The sequence below is a fragment of the Gracilinanus agilis genome, chromosome 1 (genome assembly GCF_016433145.1).
Source record: "Gracilinanus agilis isolate LMUSP501 chromosome 1, AgileGrace, whole genome shotgun sequence".
Taxonomy (NCBI): Eukaryota; Metazoa; Chordata; class Mammalia; order Didelphimorphia; family Didelphidae; genus Gracilinanus; species Gracilinanus agilis.
The window spans coordinates 735158975-735180631 of record NC_058130.1 but is presented as its reverse complement, the minus strand read 5'-3'; the positions used below and the strand labels follow the sequence as shown (position 1 = coordinate 735180631).

Sequence of the window (21657 nt, the reverse complement as noted above, 5' to 3'; positions counted from 1 at the left end):
CATTTCACAGATGAGGAAGCTGAGGCACAAAAAGGGCATATAAGTGAGTCTGAGGCAAAGCTAAGCCTGGAAAGTGGATCTTCTGGTTCCCCATTGGAGACCCTAATGGTATGGTCTTTGGAGGGAGGCCAGACAAGGTTATTCTACCCATTTCACAGACAAAGAAACTGAGACCTAGAGAGGGGAAAGGACCTGCCCAACGTTACTTAGCGAGTCAGTGATGAAGCTGGGCCTAGAAAACAGATCTTCTCAGGCATTATTTATGATCTGATACTCTCTAATCGAGTCCTTTTTCATCTGGCAACTCAGGCTTTCCACCTATTAACAAACTCTCCCTCCTCTCCCTACCTCTCAACTTGGAACATGCTCAGGGGATATTCCTAGTGAGCATTTGGAAGGAAAGGAGGGGCATCTAGTACATATCTAAAAGGTGCTTTGAAATCATAAAAGGGGTGGGAGATTGTGGTTGAGACCCCATGCTACCCCGATGGCATGAATATTAAAGTCCATTCTGGTTTCTAGATGGCCTTAACCAGGACCCCTGGGCTCTGGTAGCAACTTGGAACCCAAGGTTGGTCTTTCACTGGGCCCTGAGTGTTTTATGGACTAACTCTCCTTTCTACGCCTTGACCACTACCAGAATTCTTAAAGAGATGGACCACTCACAATTCTATGGCTTACTATGGAATTCTAGAATGTTAGGGCCTAAAGGGACCTTAGAGACCAGTTGATCCACTGCTAGACCCCCCTTCCTTTATAGATGGGGAAAGTAAGGAACCAAGAGTGGGGAGAGGCTTCCCCTTGGGTCACACAGCCAGTTAGATTTCTTCAGAGGGCAGGAGACACTGGCTAGGGTGGGGGTGCCTCAACCACAGGACTAGATCCTCCTTTCCGCCCTGAGCCCTGTTCCTGTGTCCCTTCCTCCATCAAGCCAGTGGGAGGTCCAGAGCTGCAGGTAGTAGGAACTGAGGAGGAGAGATGGGGCCAGGCTGGAGCTCAAGAATGCTGCCACTGAGTCTACTGGTTCCCATGGACGCCCAGCGTAAGCAAGAGGCTCCCAGGAGTTTGGGAACCTGGGGACAGGAGCACCCTTCTGTCCTTCCCTTCACCCCTCTCTGACTCCCTTCCCTTTATCTCTACTTCCTTATTTCTTTTCCCCTCTCCATAGCTCCAAGCTCTTCCTTATGACTGACTTTCTGTCAACTCTGATCCTATCTCTATTCCTGCTTCTTTCCCATCCTCATCACTTTCCTTGTAACCATGCTCATCTCTCCTTATCCCCATTTCCGTCATGCTCCCTGACCCCAATCCCCATCCCCATCCCCATCCTTTCCTCTCTCTTTCCCTCATCCTTGTATCTGGCCTCATTCCCATCATGCTCCCTGACCCCAATCTCCATCTCCATCCCCTCCTTTCCTCTTTCCCTCATCCTTGTTTCTGGCCTCATTCCCATCATGCTTCCTGACCCCAATCTCCATCTCCATCCCCATCCTTTCCTCTTTCCCTCATCCTTGTATCTGACCTCATTTCCACCATTCTCCCTGACCCCAATCTCCATTCTCATCCCCTCATCTCTTTCTCCAACCCTGTTTCCCTCTCCATACCCATCTCTGCCTTAGTCACCTAATAAGTGTCTGCTCCTAATTCTCTCCTGTCACCTTTTACCCTCCTGCTCTCTCTTCCTTCACCAAAGGCTGGGAAACAAAAGGTCAAGTTTCTCTTTCTCTCTCTGTTACCTTCCTTGGTCCTTTACAAAGAATCCTGATTCTGCAACCCTCTGTGTCCCCCAGGCTGGCTTCTGACAGGTATCCTTACCTTTTTCCTTGGCTGTTGTGGGCTCCCAGGCTGCAAGAGTGGTCGAATTATTGGTGGCCGAGAGGTAAAGCCACACTCCAGGCCCTATATGGCTTCCGTGCGCTTTATGGGCCAACATCACTGTGGAGGAGTGCTTTTCATGGCCCAGTGGGTGATGACGGCAGCCCACTGCTTCTTCAACAAGTAAGAGGGAACCCTCCTTGCTCTAGCTCCCAGACCCCAACCAAGAGGGATCCAGCTATCTCCCCAGGGCTTTCACCTATATCCCTTTCTTTTTTCTATTTAAAAAAAAATTTTTTTAATTTAAAAACCTTTACCTTTCATCTTAGAATCAATACTATGTATTGGATCCAAGGCAGAACAGAAAGAGCTAGCCAAAGGGTGACTGAGTGACTTGTCCAGGGTCATCCATTTGGGAAGGGTCAAAGGTCAGACTTGAACCCAGGACTTCTGGTCCCCAGGCCTGGTTATTTATCTACTGAACCACCTACCTGCCCCCATTTCACCCCTTTCTAATTTTTCCTGAACCAAAGGCCATCAGAATCTCCTGATCTTGAACCTGTTCTGTCTTCTGGGGTTCAGAGATTTGTCCCTTGCTATACCTAACTGCCTTTTAGACTCATATATTGTCAGAATTAAAAGAGATTCTAGAGACCACTGAATTAAGTTCCCATTTTAAAGACGGAAAAATTGAGCCCCAGAGAGGGGAAATATTTGCATCAATGGCAGTACTAGGACTCAAAATCCTGAGTCTTTAGCCCAGGGTTTATTCCACCATCTTTTCTCCCTCAACTTCTCCTTCATCTCTATATATTCATAAGATCCAAAGCTAGAGGGCAGTCCAACCTTTCATTTTACAGAAGGAATAACGGAAGTCCAGAGAGAGGAAGGGACTTGCTCAAGCCAAGGTTCAAATCTGACCTATCTCCCAAGTGTTTTATAGGTAGATGAAAGATTCGAACCTCCCTGCTCTTGGTCCTCCAGTGGCCTTCTCCGAGGAGAGCAGGTTGGAAGGTCACATTTCTTTCCCAACACAGAAACACCAGCCTTAGCCTGATAGTGCTGGGTGCCCACTCCACCAACAACACTGAGCCCACTCAACAAACTTTCACCATCCAGCAATCTATCCTGCACCCAGACTATGATCCTCAGACGCATCAAAATGATCTTTGTCTGCTGAAGGTAAGCTAAAGTGCTGGAGATCTTCTCAGTGTCCTTTCCCCTTCTCCTTCCTGGTGTCCAGAGTTGTTGTCAGACACACACACACACACACACACACACACTGTCGGGGCCAGAAGGGACCCAGAACACCATCAAACCTAAGACGGACAGGCATTAGAGATTAGAGTCCAATTCCCTTTGGTTTGACTACAGGGAAGGTGAACCCCAGAGAAGGGAAGAGACTTTCTTAGGGTCCCAAAGCACACGGCTAGAGGAACAGGGGTTGCTTAGCACAGAGAGGCTTCTTAAGTAATACCTCTCAGCAGAGGCAGGATCTGTAAGGGGATGAAGCTTGTTCTAAGCAGAAGAAGAATGAACCTAGTGTAAGCAAAGATTTGGACTCAGATTCTACACACCTTCCAACCCCTACCTCTCTCATCGGCACCCCCGCAGGGAGATCAGTCAAGTTAATCTTTTGCCTCCTTGATTTCCTATCTGTGATCTCGTCAATGTGGATATTCCCTCCAAAAATGCTTCTCATAACACCTCCTTGCCTGCTTCAGCAATTCTTCTTCGTGCCCTCCCCTAGGATCTCAACAAGGGGTCTATCCACGATGCTTGAATCAAATAGGGATAATGATACCCTTAGAGTCTGTCGTAGGGGGTCACTTGGGATAATGTCCTCAACTGAAGCTCTTTTCAAATATGACAGCCCTGAATAAATGCCAGCTATTGTTGCAAGAGGACATATTTAGATGAGAATTCAGGAGACTTTTCCTGTTGGTCAGTGGCAGGCACTATGATGGCCGAAGGATGCTTCCTGATCCACAGCTACCGTTCTCTGCTCCCCAGCTAGATCGCGAGGCTACCCTCAGCTCCTCAGTGGGACTAGTGAAGCTGCCCGGGGAAGGTGTGGACCCCAAGCATGGCACACGGTGCCTGGTGTCAGGCTGGGGCTCTCTGTCTGACTTCGGACACCCATCACCAGGCTTAATGGAGGCGGACGTGAGTGTGCTGGATCGGATGACCTGTAACAGCTCCTGGAAAGGCCAAATCAGCAGCAAGATGCTTTGTGCCATTGGTGAGAAATGGAAGCGCATAGGCTTCTGCACGGTGAGTGACACGCCGTGTCTCTAATGGTCCCTAGGTCCAACTATCCCTGCAGGCCATGGAAAAGAAGGCTTAGTCCAGGGAGTTTTTGCTCGATCATCCCTTATGAACCATAGAATCAGAGAGCTACAGCCTGGTGGAAGCTCTCAGATGAACTAACCCAAATGTCTTCATTTTTACATAGGAGGAAACTGAGGTCGGGGGAGGTAAAGTGATTTACTGACATTAGCATCCTAGGCAGGATTTGATTCTTTGATTCTACCCGGGCAAGCTAGGGCTCAGAAAGGGACCCATCCTGGGCTTCCCACCTCCTGGGACCTTTCCACTTCCATATAGATGGCCCTGCCTGAAGATTCATTTGCTACCTGGACTTCCGATCTCTCCCCTTTCTTATTTGCTCAGGACTCTCTAAAGCTAATCACTCAGGCTTTGGTCCTGATGTGGAAAAAACAGGCAGAGACAAAGTAAAAGGTGGAAGAGATAGAAACAGAAGAGAGAGTGTGTGTGGAACCCCAAAACAGGAGAATGCCACATGCCTAGCCTAGTTGACTCTCATTTTCCTCCTCTATAAAATAAGGCAATTGGACTTGATAGAAGTAACCTTTTTAGTGTTAAAGCTAAAGCACTTTGGCAATCTGGTGAAGTCTATGGATCTCTCTCAGGGTAATAATTTTTATTTTTATTTTATTTTATATATACATGTATACATACATATATATATATATATTTTAAATTTAAACCCTTACCCTCAGTCTTGGAATCAATACTGGGTATTAGTCCCAAAGCAGAAGAGTGGTAAGGGCTAGGCAATGGGGGTCAAGTGACTTGCCCAGGGTCACACAGCTAGGAAGTGTCTGTGGCCAGATTTGAACCTAGGCCTGACTCTCAATCCACTGAGCTACCCAGCTGCCCCCCAAGGTAATAATTTTTTAAAAAATCATATTAGGGGGGCAGCTGTGTGGCTCAGTGGATTGAGAGCCAGGCCTAGAGACGGAAGGTCCTAGGTTCAAATCTGGCCTCAGACACTTCCCAGCTGTGTGACCCTGGGCAAGTCACTTGACCCCCGTTGCCTACCCTTACCACTCTTCTGCTTTGGGACTAATACCCAGTATTGATTCCAAGACGGAGGGTAAAGGTTTAAATTTAAAATTGGACTTGGAGTTTCCATTTTTAAAAAAAATCATATTGGAAGGAAATGACCAGATTTTAAAGGTTAGTGAAAATAAAGAAGTCATTTTCCCCCATATAAGTTCACAGATTCCTTTGAAATCTATCCACAGGACTGACTGTTGGAGAGAATCCCAGGTTAAGAACCTCTGGACTAGATCCTTGGGCCCCAGGTTAAGAATCACTAGACTAGATTGTCTCTTAAGATTGCTCCCAGTTCTTGGTCTATGATACCGTGAGGGCGCAGGGCAGGTATTACTCCCATCTTATAGATCAGAGAGAGCATCAGAGAGTTATAGAACTTAGAGATCACTGAATCCAACATACTTATTTTATCAAGGAGGATACTGAGCCCCAAAGAGAGGGAATGACATTGATAAGGGACAGGGCTGAGACTAGCATTTAGCAGGTTCCCCCACAGCCCTGGGCATGGTGGGGAGCTTACCCAGAGCAGTGCTGGGTGCCAAGGTGGGACCCCTCAGGATCAGCACTCTAACCAGCAGGACCCTTTCCCCTGCCAGGCGGACTCTGGAGGGCCCCTGATCTGTGGAAAGCAAGTCCTGGGCATCGTCTCCTTCTCGGGCACCTGGTGTGGAGACCCCAGAACTCCAGATGTCTACACACTTGTCTCTGCCTTCATCACTTGGATCCAGAGTGTGACTCAGAAATCTGGATAGGTCCCACTCTTACTCCCTTCCCCTCCTAGACTCTGAGATGGTTCCTGATACTAAAGATAAATGTATGTTAATTGTGTGCGTATTCTATGTGGTACACCCCTCCTCCGTGCCCGTGAGATCATGCATGGAGCTAACAGCCTGGCATCTGACTTGCCCAAATCTCTCCTCCTTTGGGGATCACTCCAGGCTATTGTTATCCAGGACCTTTCCTCCCCTGTCCTTACCCAATCCCCTTTGGCTTTGACATCTGGAAACTCCTGGATTGTGGGGTCTCGTCTCCCCACGTGTCTGCCTTCCCTCCCTTGCCCTCTCCCTCGCCCGCTTTCTTTCCATTCCCTGTCTCTCCGCCTCTCCCTTCTCTGCTTCTTTCATGCTCCTTCCTTTCCTGTCTCTGCCTCTCTTAACTCATTGCCTCTCCCCTTTCTCTGCTCCATTCATCCTCATTCCCATTTCTCCATATTCCCCAGACTGCCCAGCAGGTGGCAGCCCTCGGCGGGATCACCCCGCTCCCCTGCATCTGGGTCTTTGTTAGTGCCCCCTTCCCGGGACCCTCCTCCAGGAACCCAGCTCAGGAGTGGGCCGGCTCACACCCTGGAAGATGGTTAGAGACCATCAACTCAAACCCCAGCATTTCCCACACAGGGAACCTGAACCAGGGGGGACCTGATACAGGGGAAGTCCTAGAACCCCGAGTCCAGGACTCCACCCACCGCCCCACGCTCAGAATGAGAACCAGAGAACTGCATTTATACAGGTTATTTTTTTCACTTTCCAAAGGAAATCACCACCATTCCCATGATCCTCAGGCAGAGAGGTGTTCGGGTCCCAATTGGAAAGAGGGAGAAATAGGATCAGAGAAGAGAAAGGATTAGCCCAAAGTCACACGGTGAACTTGGAGGGCTCCTATCCCCTACCCCCAAAGAAGGAACAAGGGGAACAGATCATTGGCGCTTGGGTGGGGAATAGGGATGGCACTTCCCTCGAGTTCCCTCCAACAGAGGGGCCTTTCTAGAGACAGTCTGACTTCGCTGAAAGGACTTGGCTTGAGAACTTTCAGTCTCAGGCTAGGATGGGTCCAAGGCTGAAGCTGGGGATCCCTCCCCCAAGAAAAGTCAGTGGCAAGGAGGGCACTCTATCGGACCTGTCTTCTCCCATCCCTGCCTCCCACACATAGACTTCTTTATCTCCAAAGCGGAGAGCATCATCATTCCACCTTCGGGGATTGGGATCCCCCAAATCCTTCAAGCTCGGGACCTGGGTAGCTCTCTGCCCCTCATTCGAGAGGTAGAGGAGAAGGGGAACATCTACACAGGAATCCCACCCTCCGCAGAGCCCTTAGGGCCCAGAATTGCATCAGGAAGGTCATTAAACAGAAGGGATTGTGAAAGCCCAGCTGGGAGATCTGCCTCTGTCCCTCTCTGCCAGGCTCCCTCGATGGCCCCACGGTATGTTGAAATATCCGCCCCACCCGGCTCCTCCAAGAGCTACAAACCACCACCCCCCCTCCCTGAGATTGGCCCTCCTTCTTTGGGAGCCTCCAAGGGAGCCGTCATGTCCATCCTTCTCCCACCAACCACACCATCCGCTCGTGGCAGCCCCGGTCAGGCCGTAATAATCCTCCCAATCTCTCCCCTCCTCAACAAGGGTCTCTGGGAGTTGTCTAGAAGAGAGAACACAGCTGGAGTCTGGGGGGCCATAAATATGCCTCCCTCTTCATAATAAATAGGGTTGCCTTGGCTCTGGGTAGGACCCGCGGCAAGCTTCACACGGAATTATCTTCCACCTCTGCCAAAAGCCCAGGAAATGTGGTGCTGACTGCAAGGGGAGACAGGAAGAGAAAGGAGCCTCAGGGAGGGGGGGGCGCAGGGTCTCCCCAAGGGGAAGGCCATGTTTCCCCACCAGGGCTGAATCTCCCCCTCAGAGGCCAATGACTGCCGCCCCATACACGTGTATTCATTCATTCATGAATGCCCTCCCTGCTCCCCAGCCCCTGCCAGGGCACCTACCTGTGCAGCTGCCAGAGTGCCGCACACCAATGGATCTGCCCAGGAAGCAAGTGGCCTGCCGAAGGTGGCAGGAAGAGGCATAGGTGACGTTGTTGTTGCCGCACAGCTGCTGGTTGGGGCTGGAGGGCACAGGGCAGGGGGCAGAGCGGCAGATGACACAGTGGGCACTGCCAGTCTGGTCCACCACACACGTGTGAGTCCCTGGACACACCACAAGGGAGCAGCTCTCTGAGGGGGAAGAGGGGGGTCAGTGAGGCACGAGGAGGGTCCCTCGGGGTGACGGGAGGCCAGTGGCGGGATGGAGAGCTAAGTAAGGAGCCGCTGGGGCTCAGCGAGGGAGATGGAGGGGCTAAGCAAGAGGGATGGGAACTCTGGGAGGGCAATGGCAGCCAAGGGAGAGAGATGGAGGTCGGCGGGGAGAAGGCAGACCAAGGAAGGCGGATGGGGGCTCAGTGAGGGGCAGGGAAAGGTTCACCGAGGAGTACGGCAGCCATAATGATAGCTAACGTTTGCGTATCACTTTAAGGTCTGCAAAGTGCTTTCCAAATTTTATCTCCTTTGATCCTCAAAAGGACGCTCTGAGTCGGCGCTCTTCTCCCCATTTTGCAGATGACAAAATGGAGAGGCAGAAGGGAAGGGACCTGCCCGGGGAGACACAGGGAATTGTGTGAGGCGGGATCCGAACTCAGATCTTCCTGCCTCCAAGTCCAGTCCTTTATCTAGGTGCCTTGACAGAGGGGGAGAGTGGAGGAAGGGAGGGAGGAGGAGCCTGGGCCGCCGCCGGGAGCTCACTTTTACAGTGCCCTTGGTACATGACGCCCAGGTCTGGGTGGCCCTGACACTTGATGGTCCGCAGCTCACACTCGTCCCTGTAGGTGACTCCGTCCGAGCCACAGACTTGCAGCTGCATGGAAAGTCCGGAGCAGTCAGGGGCGCAGGCGCAGTGGGGCCGGCCGCCGTGCATCTTACACACCTTGCCGGGACCACAGTCTACTCCTTCGCAGGTTTCTGGGGACAGAGGGGGGCGGAATGAGCCTGGGGGGCATTACGAGGGTCCCTCCTGGGGTGCCCAACCAAAACCCGAACCCCAAACCCTAAAAACACAGAGATCAAATCAAACAGAGATCTGTGAGACATCGGCGATGTAGGAGGGAGCACCTTCTGGAAAAGCAGCTCTGCGCCTTCTCGGCAAGCCCGTTCGCTAGACGACCCTCCCCCCCAACCCCCCCAGAGGGGCAGCTTTCTAACCGCTGCCCACATTCCCTCTGCAAGCACTGCTGGACAAAAACTCAGAGCGAATTGTGAATAGATACTTTTTTTTTTTTAACCTCACCTTCCGTCTTAAAATAAATACTGTGTATTGGCTCCAAGGCAGAAGAGTAGTAAGGGTAGGCAATGGGGGTCAAGTGACTTGCCCAGGGTCACACAGCTGGGAAGTGTCTGAGGCCACATTTGAACCCAGGACCTCCCGTCTCTAGGCCTGGCTCTCAATCCACTGAGCTACCCAGCTGCCCCCAGAATAGACACTTTTATAAAAATAGAGATAAAAACAGTCAAGCTAATAATAACTGATGATAAAGGTGGACTTCCTCTTTCCCCGTTTCCTTCTCAAAATTAAAGAACCGTTGTAAAAGCTCCATTTCTATGGCACTTCGAGATATGCAAAGCCTTTATAGATTTTAACTCATTTACTTATTTATTTTTAATTTTTTTAATAAAAATTTTTAATTTAAATTTTTTTATTTTAACTCAGTTGATCTTCATATCAACTGAGAGGTAGTGACCCCCAGAAATGTTATTATTACAATTTTACTAATAAGAGAACGAAGGCTCTTTTTCAGAGAGTTTGTTGTCTGGGGCTAACAGATAGTATTTTGGAGGAGGGATTCAAACCCAGCTCCTTTTTTTTTTTTTTTAACTTTACCTTCTGTCTTAGAATTAATATTGGTTCCAAGGCAGAAGAGCAGTAAGAGCTAAGCAATTAGGGTTAATTGATTTGCCCACAGTCAAGCAAGAAAGTTATGGAGTCCATATTTGAATCCAGGACCACAAGTCTCCAGACCTGGTTCTCTATCCCTTGAGCCACTTAGCTGCCCTTCCAGCTCCTCTTTTGGCTCTAGGTTCATCTCTACCTCCTACTTGTCGCAACAGACAAGCATTAAGTATTTACTGTGCTAAGTACTTGGGATGCAAAGAAAAACAAAAACGATTTTTGCCCTCAAGGAGCTTACATTCTTTTGAAAATATACGTATATTTGGGAGCTGTTGGGTCGTTCAGTGGATGGAGAGTCAAGCCCAGGAAAGGGAGGTCCTGGGTTCAAATCTGGTCTCAGACACTTCCTAGCTGTGGGACCCTGGGCAAGTCACTTCACCTCCATTGCCTAGCTCTTACTGCTCTTCTGCCTTGGAACCAATTCCCAGTATTGATTCTAAGATGGAAGGTAAGGGTTTAAAAAAAATAAAGATGAAGATTAAGAAAAGGTCTGAATTTGGCAATTAAGAGATCATTTGCAATCACAATTGCAGCTGAATGAGCAGAATGGAAATCAGATTACTAAAGGCTGAGAACAGAGGAAGAAGAGAAGAAAGGGTGGCATTGAGTGTAGACAGCTCTCTGTCTCTGTCTCTCTGTCTGTCTGTATCCTGCTCTCTCTCTCTCTCTCTCTCTCTCTCTCTCTCTCTCTCTCTCTCTCNCTCTCTCTCTCTCTCTCTCTCTCTCTCTCTCTCTCTCTCTCTCTCTCTCTCTCTCTCTCCCCCTCCCTCCCTCTCCCTCTTCTCTCTCTGTCTCCTCTTCTCTGTCTCCCTCCCTCCCTTCCCTGCCTCTCCTTCTCTCTCCTCTCCCTCTCTGTCTCTCTCCCTCCTCTCTCTGTCTCTTTGTCTCCTCTCCTCTCTTTTCTTTTCTTTTCTTTTCCTTTCTTCTCTTCTCTTCTCTTCTCTTCTCTTCTCTTCTCTTCTCTTCTCTTCTCTTCTCTTCTCTTCTCTCTCTCTCTCTCCCTCCCTCCTCCTCCCCACTTTCTGCCTCTCTATTCCCTCCCTTCCAAATCTTACCCACCCTTTTAAGGCCCAATAAAAGTACCACCTTCTACTACCTGGGATTGTCCAGTTTCTTTCCTTTGAGGCCCCATAGCCATAACTAACTGTGGCTCCTTCCACTGGTCCCTGGCAAAGAACCTCCTGAATTATTAGCTCCTTTTCCACACTGGCTTTGGTCACATCTCCAAATGGACAGGAAAATCCTAGAAGGTGAGCTCCGACTCTCTTTCCTGTGTATCTGGGTGGTTGTGGATAGAGATCTAGCTTCAGGAAGACCTCGCTTCACGTCCTGCATCAAATCTACTGGCTCTGTCCCTCCTCTTCTCAGTGCCCATTGAAGACAGTGAAGAGAATGTTGGACATGGCCGCCATTTTCCAGTGAGGGATGGCCACCAGCCAAGGATGTTCTTGGAGTGTGGTGGTTAGCGTGGCTCCTGCCATTAGTCAGTACTTAATACATGCTTGGAGACTGATTGATTACAGTTGAGTTAGGGTGAGATGGCCTGTAATATCTTCCAACTCCAAGATATTATAATTCTATGAAATGATTTCTGGAGAACCTTCCCCAAATAGAAAACTCTTTGGGAATTCTTGGGTTAAGGGCTACTTATTTGTGAAAAGGAAAACCCGTGCAGTATATGTATAGTGAAGTCAAATCTCATTAATTTGAAATCTTAATAATGCTGAAGAAAAGGAGCCAGGCTCACGTAATTTGGGCTCCAGAGAGAGTCTGGTGAGAGGGATTATTTCGATCTGGTGGAGGGAAGGAATGGGGGGCGGGGGAAACACAACACCATTTGCAAGCACTTTTTAAAATACCATGAAATCCTTAATTTTTATCTATTCATTAAAGCAGGTCCTTTAGACAATACTAATAGCTTGGTTCTAGCTTTTTTATGGACCTAAAAACAAGGGACAAGATATCTGGAGTTAATCCGATCTTTGGCCAATTTGAAGTGGCCATACTCTTCTCTCCCATATTGACTGGGGTAAGTGTGTGATAAGATTTCATTGGCATTATATTCAGAGGAAGAACTGAGGGAGGAGAAACACAGAAGAAAAACAACTGCTTGAACACATGAGCTGATGGGGATACTATTGGGGATGTAGACACTAAATGATAACTCTAGTCCAATTATCAATCATATGGAATTAGGTTTTAATCAAGGATACATGTAAAACCCCGTGGAATTGTGCGTCGGCTAAGGGGGGTTAGGGGAGTTTGGGGGAGAGGGAAAGAACATGAATCATGTAACTATGGGGAAATATTCAAAATAAAAATAAAATAAAAAGATTTCATTGGCATAGAGAATTAACTCACAGTGAGGGGAATCCTATCAAGGTAGACCCCAATTCAATTACTTGGCAGTCTCAAAGAGAGCTGCCCTAGGCAATGATTGAGTAATATGCCCAGGGTCACACAGTCAAGATATGCCAGAGGTGAGACTTGAACTCAGATCTTCTTGGCTTTGGGGCCACTCTCTGCCCAACACAGCCTCCCACTGTGAATAGAAAATGTTTAATTTTAGCCATCACCTGTTTCCCACTAGAACCATTTCTGGTAGAGGTCATCTTGACATCTGCTTCAGACAATTTTACTTTCCTTTAAAGATCATCCAAAAGGATGGGAGAGAGGATAGGATCTGAGCTTGAGGTATCCTCTACCCAGAATTCTCTATTATTTTACAGTCAAACAAATGTAATATTATTAGTTAATATAATAATAATAATTAATAATTAATAGTCTATTAACTATTCCTTATCTATGACATTCCATTTCCCACCTCCAAGTTTTTGCACCATGCCTAAAAAGCATTCTCTTTTCATTGCTGCCTTGGAGAATCCCTAGTTTCCTTCAATATCTCCTCAAGTGCCAATTTCCTATTCAAGACTCTGAGTGGCTAGTATTGCTCCCTTGGAAATGATGTCATCTCTATTTATATTCATTTATTTAAATGCATTTATATTTATTATTTATATTTACATGCATTTATCCATTAATATTACATTTATTTAATGCATTCATGTCACTTCCCCTCAGCAGAATGTAAGTACCCGAGGGCAGGGACTGTTTTATTTTTATCTCTACCCACTTAGCACAGTGCCTGGTGTATATAATAAAGATAGCTAATGATTATATAGCATTTACTGAATTATCTCCTTTGGTCCTCACAGCAACCTTGCAAAGGAGGGACTATAATCATCCTCATTTCATGGATGGGAAAACTGAGGCAAACAGTGGTGAAGCAATACTAATAAATGAATAAATAAAACACGAATACTAATTATATTAATTAATTATTAAAGCATTAATTAAAGTATTAATACTAAAAATAAATAAAAACACAAATAAATAAACAAATAAACCCAAAAATAAATAAATAAATAAATGTTTAGCCGGGTGACCTTATAGAGGAGGTTTCCCTTCCATTTCCCTACAAAATGCTGGACTTCATGTCTGAGAGGAGTCAATTTCCTTAATTTCCTTGTTTGTTAGATGAATGAACACACCTATCCACATATTTTGGGATCCCAAAGAGCCATTCTGCTACTGCTTATAAAATAAGTGAGCATTAAATGAACCAAACTCCCCTAAACTATGTAATAAGAGCTCACATTTTCACATACAATCCTGTTTGTTTGAATATAAAAGCATTCCTATATGCCAAGCTCTGTGCTACGGGTTTGGAGATACAAATACAAAATCAAGACTGGGCTTGCTCTCATGGAGATTACATTCTCTTCCTCTAGAAAGCGGGAATCTAAATTAGACTGACAGGACTCAGTGAACATTTCAATTGCTCCATATATCTTTTTATTTTTATTTTTATTTTTTTAATTTTANCTCCCCTCCCCTCCTCTCCTCTCCTCTCCTCTCCTCTCCTCTCCTCTCCTCTCCTCTCCTCTCCTCTCTTCTCCTCTCCTCTTCTCTCCTCTCCTCTCCTTTCTCTTCTCTTCTCTCTCTCCCTCCTCTCTCTCTGTCTCTTTGTCTCCTCTCCTCTCCTCTCCTCTTCTCTCTCTCTCTCCCTCTCTCCCTCTCTCTCTCTCTATATATATATCTATATATATTTATCTATCTATCTATATCTCTCTCTCTTTTCTCTGTCTCTGTCTCTTAAAAAATCCTTCCCATGGGGCAGCTGGGTAGCTCAGTGGAGTGAGAGCCAGGCCTAGAGATGGGAGGTCCTAGTCCAAATCTGGCCTCAGACACTTCCTAGCTGTGTGACCCTGGGCAAGTCACTTGACCCCCATTGCCTACCCTTACCACTCTTCCACCTATAAGTCAATACACAGAAGTTAAGGGTTTAAAAAAATAAAAAAATAAAAAAATAAATCCTTTCCTTCCATCTCAGGTCCTCTCACCTCTAGGCCTGGTCTCAAACCACTAGCTTCCCCAAAGATAGCTCTCATAAGGAGATTAGCCATGAAGGATATAAGAAACTTAGGACAATAAGGAGGGTCCAATTAAATAAGGATTTTTTAAGGATTGAGGAGACTTGGGCATGTTTATAGGCAGCAGAGGAGAAAGCAGGAGATAGGAAAAGACTGGAGAGGAAGACAGGCATTGGAAATGCTGGGAGAGGGTGGCATCAAAGGCAGGAGAAGAGGGCCTGGCATTGCCAAGGAGAAGGGCCACTACTTCCTCCAAGACCGGACTGATGACGGAGATAGTGAGGGAGATAGTGAATGATTTGACCTGAGGAACAGGGGGCAAGAGGGAGCCCTCCCTTTTGGTTTCAGTTTTTTTCTGGGGAAAAGTAGGAGGTGATACTCAGGAGAGAGGGTGGGTAGAGGAGGTGCCGTGGGAAGCTTGGAGAAAGACGAGAATAACAGCTTCGGCTCAGTTAAGGAATCAGATTTTTGCTTTACTGCAGGGAGGGTTTGGTGGAAATTGGGGAACATAAATCTATAGTAGACCTGACTGCTGTTAGAAAGGATGTAGAGGGAGCAGCTGGATGGCTCAGTAGATCGGGAGTCAGGCCTAGAGATGGGAGGTCCTGGGTTCAAATCTGGCCTCACATATTTCCTAGTTGTGTGACCCAGGGCAAGTCACATCACCTCCATTTGCCTCCGTTTCCTCATCTGTAAAAATGGGGGTGATAATAGCACCTACCTCCCAGGGTTGTTATGGAGATCAAATGAGATCATATTTATAAAGCACTTAGCATAATGCCCTCACCCATGGCTTAATAAGTAATTATAATACTATGTGATGTAATATAATAATTAATTATCTTAATATATTAGCTTAATGACATTATCACCTCTCCCCCCCTAATGTAAGGGGAGCAGCACAGATAATTCACCCACAAGGTTGTTGAGGTTTTTTTTAAACCCTTGCCTTCCATCTTGCCTATGTATTGATTCTAAGGCAGAAGAGCAGTAAGGACTGGGCAATGGGGGGTAAGTGACTTGACTAGGGTCACAACGGGTAGGAAGCTTTGAACCCAGACCCACCTCCAGGCCTGGCTCTCAAACCACTGAGCCACCCAGCTGCCCACTTCCTTCTCTCTTAGTATCAGTTCTAAGTCAGAAGAGCCACAAAGGCTAGTCAATCAGAGTTGAGTGACTTGTCCAGGGTTTACACAGCTGGGAAGTGTCTGAAGTCAGATCTGAACCCAGGACCTCCCGTCTCTAGGCTTGGCTCCCTATCTACTGAGCCACCTGGCTGCCCCTAGAGGTGCAATTGTTATTCTCATTTTGCAAATTAAGGAACTGAGGCAGATAGAAGTTAAGTGACTTGATCAGGGTAACACAGCGAGTGAGTATCTGAGGCTGGATTTGAACTCAGGTCCTCCTGACTCTCGCTCTTATCCGTGGGTCACCAGCTGCCTCGGTCAGATACAGAGGTGAGGCATCTGGGAGTCAGAAGACAAGAGTCAAGAAGACTGTGTTCAAATCCTTCAACACAAGGCTGCATCACTGTGGACCAGTCCCTTGACTGCCTTAAACCAGTGACTCCCTGAAACGATAGAGGACAGATGAGATTCATCTGTCAGCAGGAGGAGAGCGAGTCGAGATCAACCTCAGGGGATGGAGTTTCCACACTGGAAGTTTACCCTGATGGATGAAATGATATAGGTCGGGGCCAAAAAACAGGAGGGCAAGGACCATTTTTGGACTCTCTTTGTCCCCCAGCTCATAGCCAGAGCCCGACACACGGATGTTGTCATTCAGTTATTCCAGTTGTGTCTGACTCTTCTGACTCCATTTGGGGGGGGGGGGTTCTTAGCAAAGATACTGGACTGGTTTGCCATTTCCTTTTCCAGTGCAGTTCACAGATGAGGAAACTGAGGCAAACAGGGCTAAGGGACTTGTCCAGGGTCACACAACTTAATATCTGAGGCCAGATTTGAGTCTCCCTGACTCCAGGCCTGGTGCTCTCTCCACTGGGCACAGAGTAGACCCTTAAATTTTGTTGACTGGGGACAGCTGGGTGGCTTAGTGGATGGTGTGTAATTAGAAAATCTTGAACCCTTGGACTTCATCTCCCAGAATCCTTTTCCCTTTGCCCACGTAGCATCCTAACGTAAGGTTTATAAATTTGCTGTAATCCCACCCTCTTGCTCTCTCCTTTGGAGACGTTTTTACTTTAGCTTCTTATTTACCTTTACTTCAAGTTATTATTAATAAAACATATTAAATATAATACTTGGAGTTATTGTGTATTAATTTTTAAGCTTACAACAGAGAGTCAGGACTAGAGATGGGTTTAAATCTGGCCTCAGACACTTCCTAGCTTTGTGATCCTGGACAAGTCACTTCACCTTTTTTGCCTCTGTTTCCTCAGCTGTAAAATGAGTTGGAGAAGGAAATGGCAAACTAGCTATGTGACCCTGGGCAAGTCACTTCACCTTGTCTGCCTCAGCTTCCTCATCCATAAAATGGACTGAAGAAAGAAATGGCAAATCACTCCAGGATCTCTGCCAAGAAAACCTCAAATGGGGCTGTGAAGAGTCAGACATGAGTAAACAATGACTGTGTTAGGTGCAATAACCTAGGAGGTAGAACTCAATAGTAGCGGCAGCGGCAGCGCACATTTCTGTGGTGCCCATTAGGCCCACTATTTTACAGATGGAGAAACTGAGACACCAGAATTCCCACAGTTAGTGGAGCTGGGACTCGAACTCGGGTCTTCTGACTCCCAGGGCTCTGGCCACGGTAACCCTGGCTCTTACTGTGTAACCTTGAGCAGCCCAAGGCTAGATGAGTTCTGAGTCTGCATTCTCGGCTTTTGCAGACTGAAGGAGCGGCACTGGCCAGGCTGCCAGTTCTAAAGCCCTGATGCTGAGATTCCCTCATTTGAGAGACAGAAAAGCTAGGAAGGGACGATCAAAGAGCCACAGGCAGGACTCGAACTCAGGTCTCCTGCCTCTCCCTCGGTGCCCCTTCCCCAGCAGCCCTTGGGGATTTGGCGGCTTCCGTTGAGCCCCCTCTCCCTCCCGGGTTCCCCGAGGGCTCCTGCCCCGGCCGGAGAGGGTCCTCGCATGTGGCTAGCACCTGGCCGCCAGCTCCCACACATCTGGCAGAGCCTGGCCACACACAGCTGGAGCCGCTCCCAGAGAGGGAAAAGAGAGCCCCGAGAGGAGCGCTGCCGCCCACAGCCCCGCCCCGCCCCACCGAGGACCCCGGAGGATCCCTCCTCAAGCCTCCAGCTGGAGCCAAAGCCACCTGCGTTCGTTCTCCCTCCCGCCCGCCTCCATCCCCATTCCCAAAAGCCACCCCCAGATAGGAAGTGAGCGGGAGGGAGGGAAGCGCGGGGGCCCAGAGAGGGAGAGGATTTTCCCGGAGACCACCCAGCCGGCCGGGGCTGGGATTAATCACCAGCCCCAACCACCGAGCCTCCCAACATCTGGCGAGCAGGAGCCCGCCCCTTCCCCCCAGTGCTGCCTCCCCCGGGGGCCGGGGGACCCGCCTCCAGACCCCTCTCCGGGGAGCCGGGGAGCCGGGGCGCCTACCTTTGCAGGGGTGGCACGGCACCAAGCCCAGGAAGCCCAGCAGGCTGATCTTGTTGCCCTGATGCGTGTAATTGGACCAGGCGGTGTCTACACTGCCCGCAGAGCAGCACTCCTCCCAGCTCACGCCGGTCCTCAGGATCAGGCTGCACTGAGCCTCTCTGCCCTGGCGAAGCCAGCAGATGCCGCCTGGAGCCGGGGAGAAGGGAGACGCGGGATCAGAAGATCGAGAACTGGGGGCTGGGGCAGCCAGCTAGGGAGCACAAGGGATGGAGCTCCAGAACCGGACACGGGTGCCTCAGGCTAGCTGGGTGACCCTGGGCAAGTCACTTAACCCCCATTGCCCAGCCCTTACCAAAAGGTAAGGGTTAAAAAAAAAAAAAATTAGAACTGTGAAATGACTTCCAGGACTATCTAGTCCAATCTTTTTTAGTTTACAGATGGGAAAACTGAGGATTCGAAAAGGGAATAGAGAGCAGCTGGGTAGCTCAGTGGAGTGAGAGTCAGGCCTAGAGACAGGAGGTCCTGGGTTCAAAGCTAGCCTCAGACACTGCCTAGCTGTGTGACCCTGGGCAAGTCACTTGACCCCCATTGCCCACCCTTACCACTCTTCCACCAAGGAGCCAATACACAGAAGTTAAGGGTTAAAAAAATGTTTAAAAAAAGAAAAAGAAGAAGAAAAGGGAATAGACTTGCCCACAGTCACACAGACAGTGGCAAAGCAGAGATCTGAACCCAGTGCTCTTGACTCCAAATGCAATGCCTGGGCATTAGACCCCAGCCCAGCCAGGATTTGGGGGTCAGCAAGAGTCTTTGGAACATGGAAGGGATAAGAAATATCCAGGACATTCATCAAGTGCCTACAATGTGCCAGGCACCGTGCCAAGCGCTGGGGATACCATCAGAGGGTCTCTGCCCTCCCAGAGCCCACCATGAGAGGGGAGAGCGGGCCCCGGGTGTGCTCGGAATCTCTTCTTCTGGACCCTTTTACAGGGGTCTGGAGGTACCTTGGGGGGCCTCTCCCTTCCCTCAGACCTCGTGTTGAGGCAGGGAGAAGAGGGAGCAGAGGCTTGCACCCCTGGAGCTGAGGGATGACTCAGAAATCATGGAAGCACTCCTGAATCAGGAGGGATCTTCCTGAGGCTGGAGGCAGGCCTGGAGCCTTGATGGGTGCCGTAGCCCCCTAAGAAAGGTGAGGGGGAGAGCCTGGAGCTAGAACCTCGGGGTCTAGGGGACAGGATGAAGGCCAGCTCCTCACCCAGCTCCTCAGCCAGCCTAGGCTCCTGCCCCCACCACCCCCCATCCTCTTAGTCACCCAAGCCTTCCGGGAACATTCCCCTAGCATGAGCTCACCAGTCTCCCCAGTACAGTCACCAGACTGGGAACCCTGACTGGGGGGGGGGCAGCTTTCAGTCACTGGGGGATAGGGTGCGTTCTTGGCTGAAGATTCCAGCAGAACACACCCCACCCGTCCCACTCTCCAGCTTGGGAAGAAGCAGCTCACTTCTGGCCTTTTGGGGTACCTGGAGGGTCCTCCACCTCCTGGAAGGGCCCAGAATGAGCCCTGAGTCAGGAAGTCCTAGAGGGTCACCAGGTGACCGTAGCTGAGTCTGTTCTCTCAGCTAGCCATGGAGAGGGGCTGGGAGGAGATAGATGCCACATCCCGGAGGGTCCTCCAGCACCCATCCTGGTCACAGCAGATGCAAGGGAACGGGGCACCCGTTTTTCTAGGCTTTGCAGGAGCTATCTTCAGAGGGTGGGATCTCCTGGGGGAGCAGGTCCTGCTTGCTGTCTAGCCCCTAATTCTACGGGGGAAGAAGCTGGCCAGCTCCCAGCTGAGAGACGGGACATTGAAGGAGAGATCTAAGAAAACGAGGGGCTAAAGAGATGTGGGCCACGGAAAGGATTGGAGAATTGGGCCTCCCAGGCTGAGGTTCCCCGACTTTTAAAGTGCTGCCCAGTCTCTCAGGCTTAGCGACAGGGCAGAAGGCTTGCCAAGCTTGTGCCCTCTCTTTTCCCTCCATCCCTCGGCCGTTAGCCACCATATTGTAGGCACTTTCTCACCTTCTGGGCCTGTGGGGTGAGCTCTGTCTACAGGGAGCCAGGCCAAGTCCACATCCCTAATGGGGAAGCCAGAGGGTCCCGCAGAGGATCCTGGGCTGCCCCAGCTGCTCGTCTCCCACCTCGCCATAAGCCTGTCTCTGAGATAGCCAGATTGCTTCCTTCCTCCCTCCAAATCTGAGGAATGAACTCGGGTTACAGAGTATAAGTTTGAGGCCACGAACAGAGGAAGTAAGGATCTGGGGACCAAGGTCAAGAGGGCCCAATGATTAGAGATTTGGGGTCCCTGCAGACAGGATGACCAGGGGGTGAAGGTGTCAGGAGTTTGGGGTGGCAAAGTATCAGGGATCCAGTTGCTTAGAATTTAGGGGGTCAAGGTTTGGGGAGGATAAGGATTGAGGCTGGAGGGTCCCTGGGGATGGTGACCATCAGAAGTCTGGTTATGAGGGGCTCAGGCATCTGGGGACCCAGGGATCTGGGGATGGGGGTCCCCAAGATCTGATGGTTCTTGAGACTAGGATATTGGGGATCTGAGGCATTAAATGACAGTTACAAAAATACAATTCCAAAACCTGGGGGCCAGGGCATTAAATTACAAAGGATTAGGTATGTAGGTATGGGGGAATATGATGATCAAGGATCTGGATCCAAGGGTATTTGGGAGTTCACAGGGTTGAGAAATTAAGGTTCCAGAGCATCAATGGCCCAAAGTTTGGGGGTCTAGAGGCCGGGGGTTCAAAGAATCTAGTACCCTGAAATTCAGGTGTTCAGAGACCAGATAATGGAAAGGTCATGGGTTCAGATCCGAGTGAGTCAAGGATCTGGCAGGGTTGTAGTGTTAGGGGTTCTAAGGCCAAGATGTTGGAGTTTCCAGATTGGATAGTTCTGGAGGCCTCCAAGGCTTCTGGAAGCCATGTTATTGAAGGGCTGAGGACCAAGGGGGTGGAATGAGCAGAGATCTGGGCAAAGGCGGCCAGGAGGCCAGGGACCCCGGGTATTGGGGGATCTGGGTCTGGGGAGTCAGGGACCAAAAATTTGGGAGTATGGAGGCCGAGGCCTTGAGGGTTCTGGTGTCCAGAAGCTGAGGGGTTTGGGAGTAAACGGTCTGGCCATTCGGGAAGGAAGCCAGAGAGATGGGATGATCACTGTGCTGAATAGACCCAGGGACCCAAGGGCTTCCAGCTCAGGATCCGAGAGGGGGAGAGGGGGAGGGATCGGGGACTCGGGGCAGGGGGGAGGTCACTTACCCTGGCCAGATTCGGCTGGGGCTGTGGGCCAGGAGAACACCCCCAAAAGCAGGAACCACAGCGGCATGGCTGAAGGAGGAGAGACAGCGGGACCCTGAAGGGGCAGGGAAGCAGGTGGACGGCGGGGTGGCACCCGCAAAGAGCGGGGCCTTTTGGGGGGCTCCGGGTGCAGCCGCCTCCCCAGGACCGCGGAGCTGAGTTAAAGTCCCAGTTTCTGCCTTTCTCTATATAAAGACTTTTCCCTCCTGCTCCAGCGGAGGAGTAAGGGGTGGGCGGGGCCTGAGCCCGGGCCAGGGGGAGGGTGAGTGTGTGAGATTGGAACGGAGTGTGTGCCCGGGGGTTCTGGGATGGGCCTGTGTGTGTGTGTGTGTGTGTGTGTGTGTGTGTGTGTGTGTGTGTTAGGGTGTGTGCTGGTGTGTGCTTG

At 49.5% G+C, this 21657-nt stretch overlaps 2 protein-coding genes across 2 annotated transcripts; one reads left to right on the top strand and one right to left on the bottom strand.

Annotated features, from left to right (window-relative positions):
- Positions 1-1002: 1002 nt before the first annotated feature.
- On the top strand, positions 1003-5949 carry LOC123232277 (serine protease 57-like). Its single transcript, XM_044658681.1, has 5 exons — positions 1003-1042; positions 1791-1998; positions 2853-2997; positions 3829-4089; positions 5775-5949. The coding sequence occupies exons 1-5, from the start codon at positions 1003-1005 to the stop codon at positions 5928-5930; spliced, it is 810 nt and encodes a 269-aa protein (XP_044514616.1). The 3' UTR covers positions 5931-5949.
- Positions 5950-7477: 1528 nt separating this feature from the next.
- FSTL3 (follistatin like 3) lies at positions 7478-21426 on the bottom strand. The gene is made up of 5 exons (XM_044658679.1): positions 21234-21426; positions 17929-18114; positions 8729-8944; positions 7937-8164; positions 7478-7745 (listed from the first exon to the last, which is right to left on the bottom strand). Exons 1-5 carry the CDS (start codon positions 21298-21300, stop codon positions 7693-7695), a joined length of 750 nt encoding a protein of 249 aa, XP_044514614.1. The 5' UTR covers positions 21301-21426; the 3' UTR covers positions 7478-7692.
- Between the last annotated feature and the right edge of the window lie 231 nt (positions 21427-21657).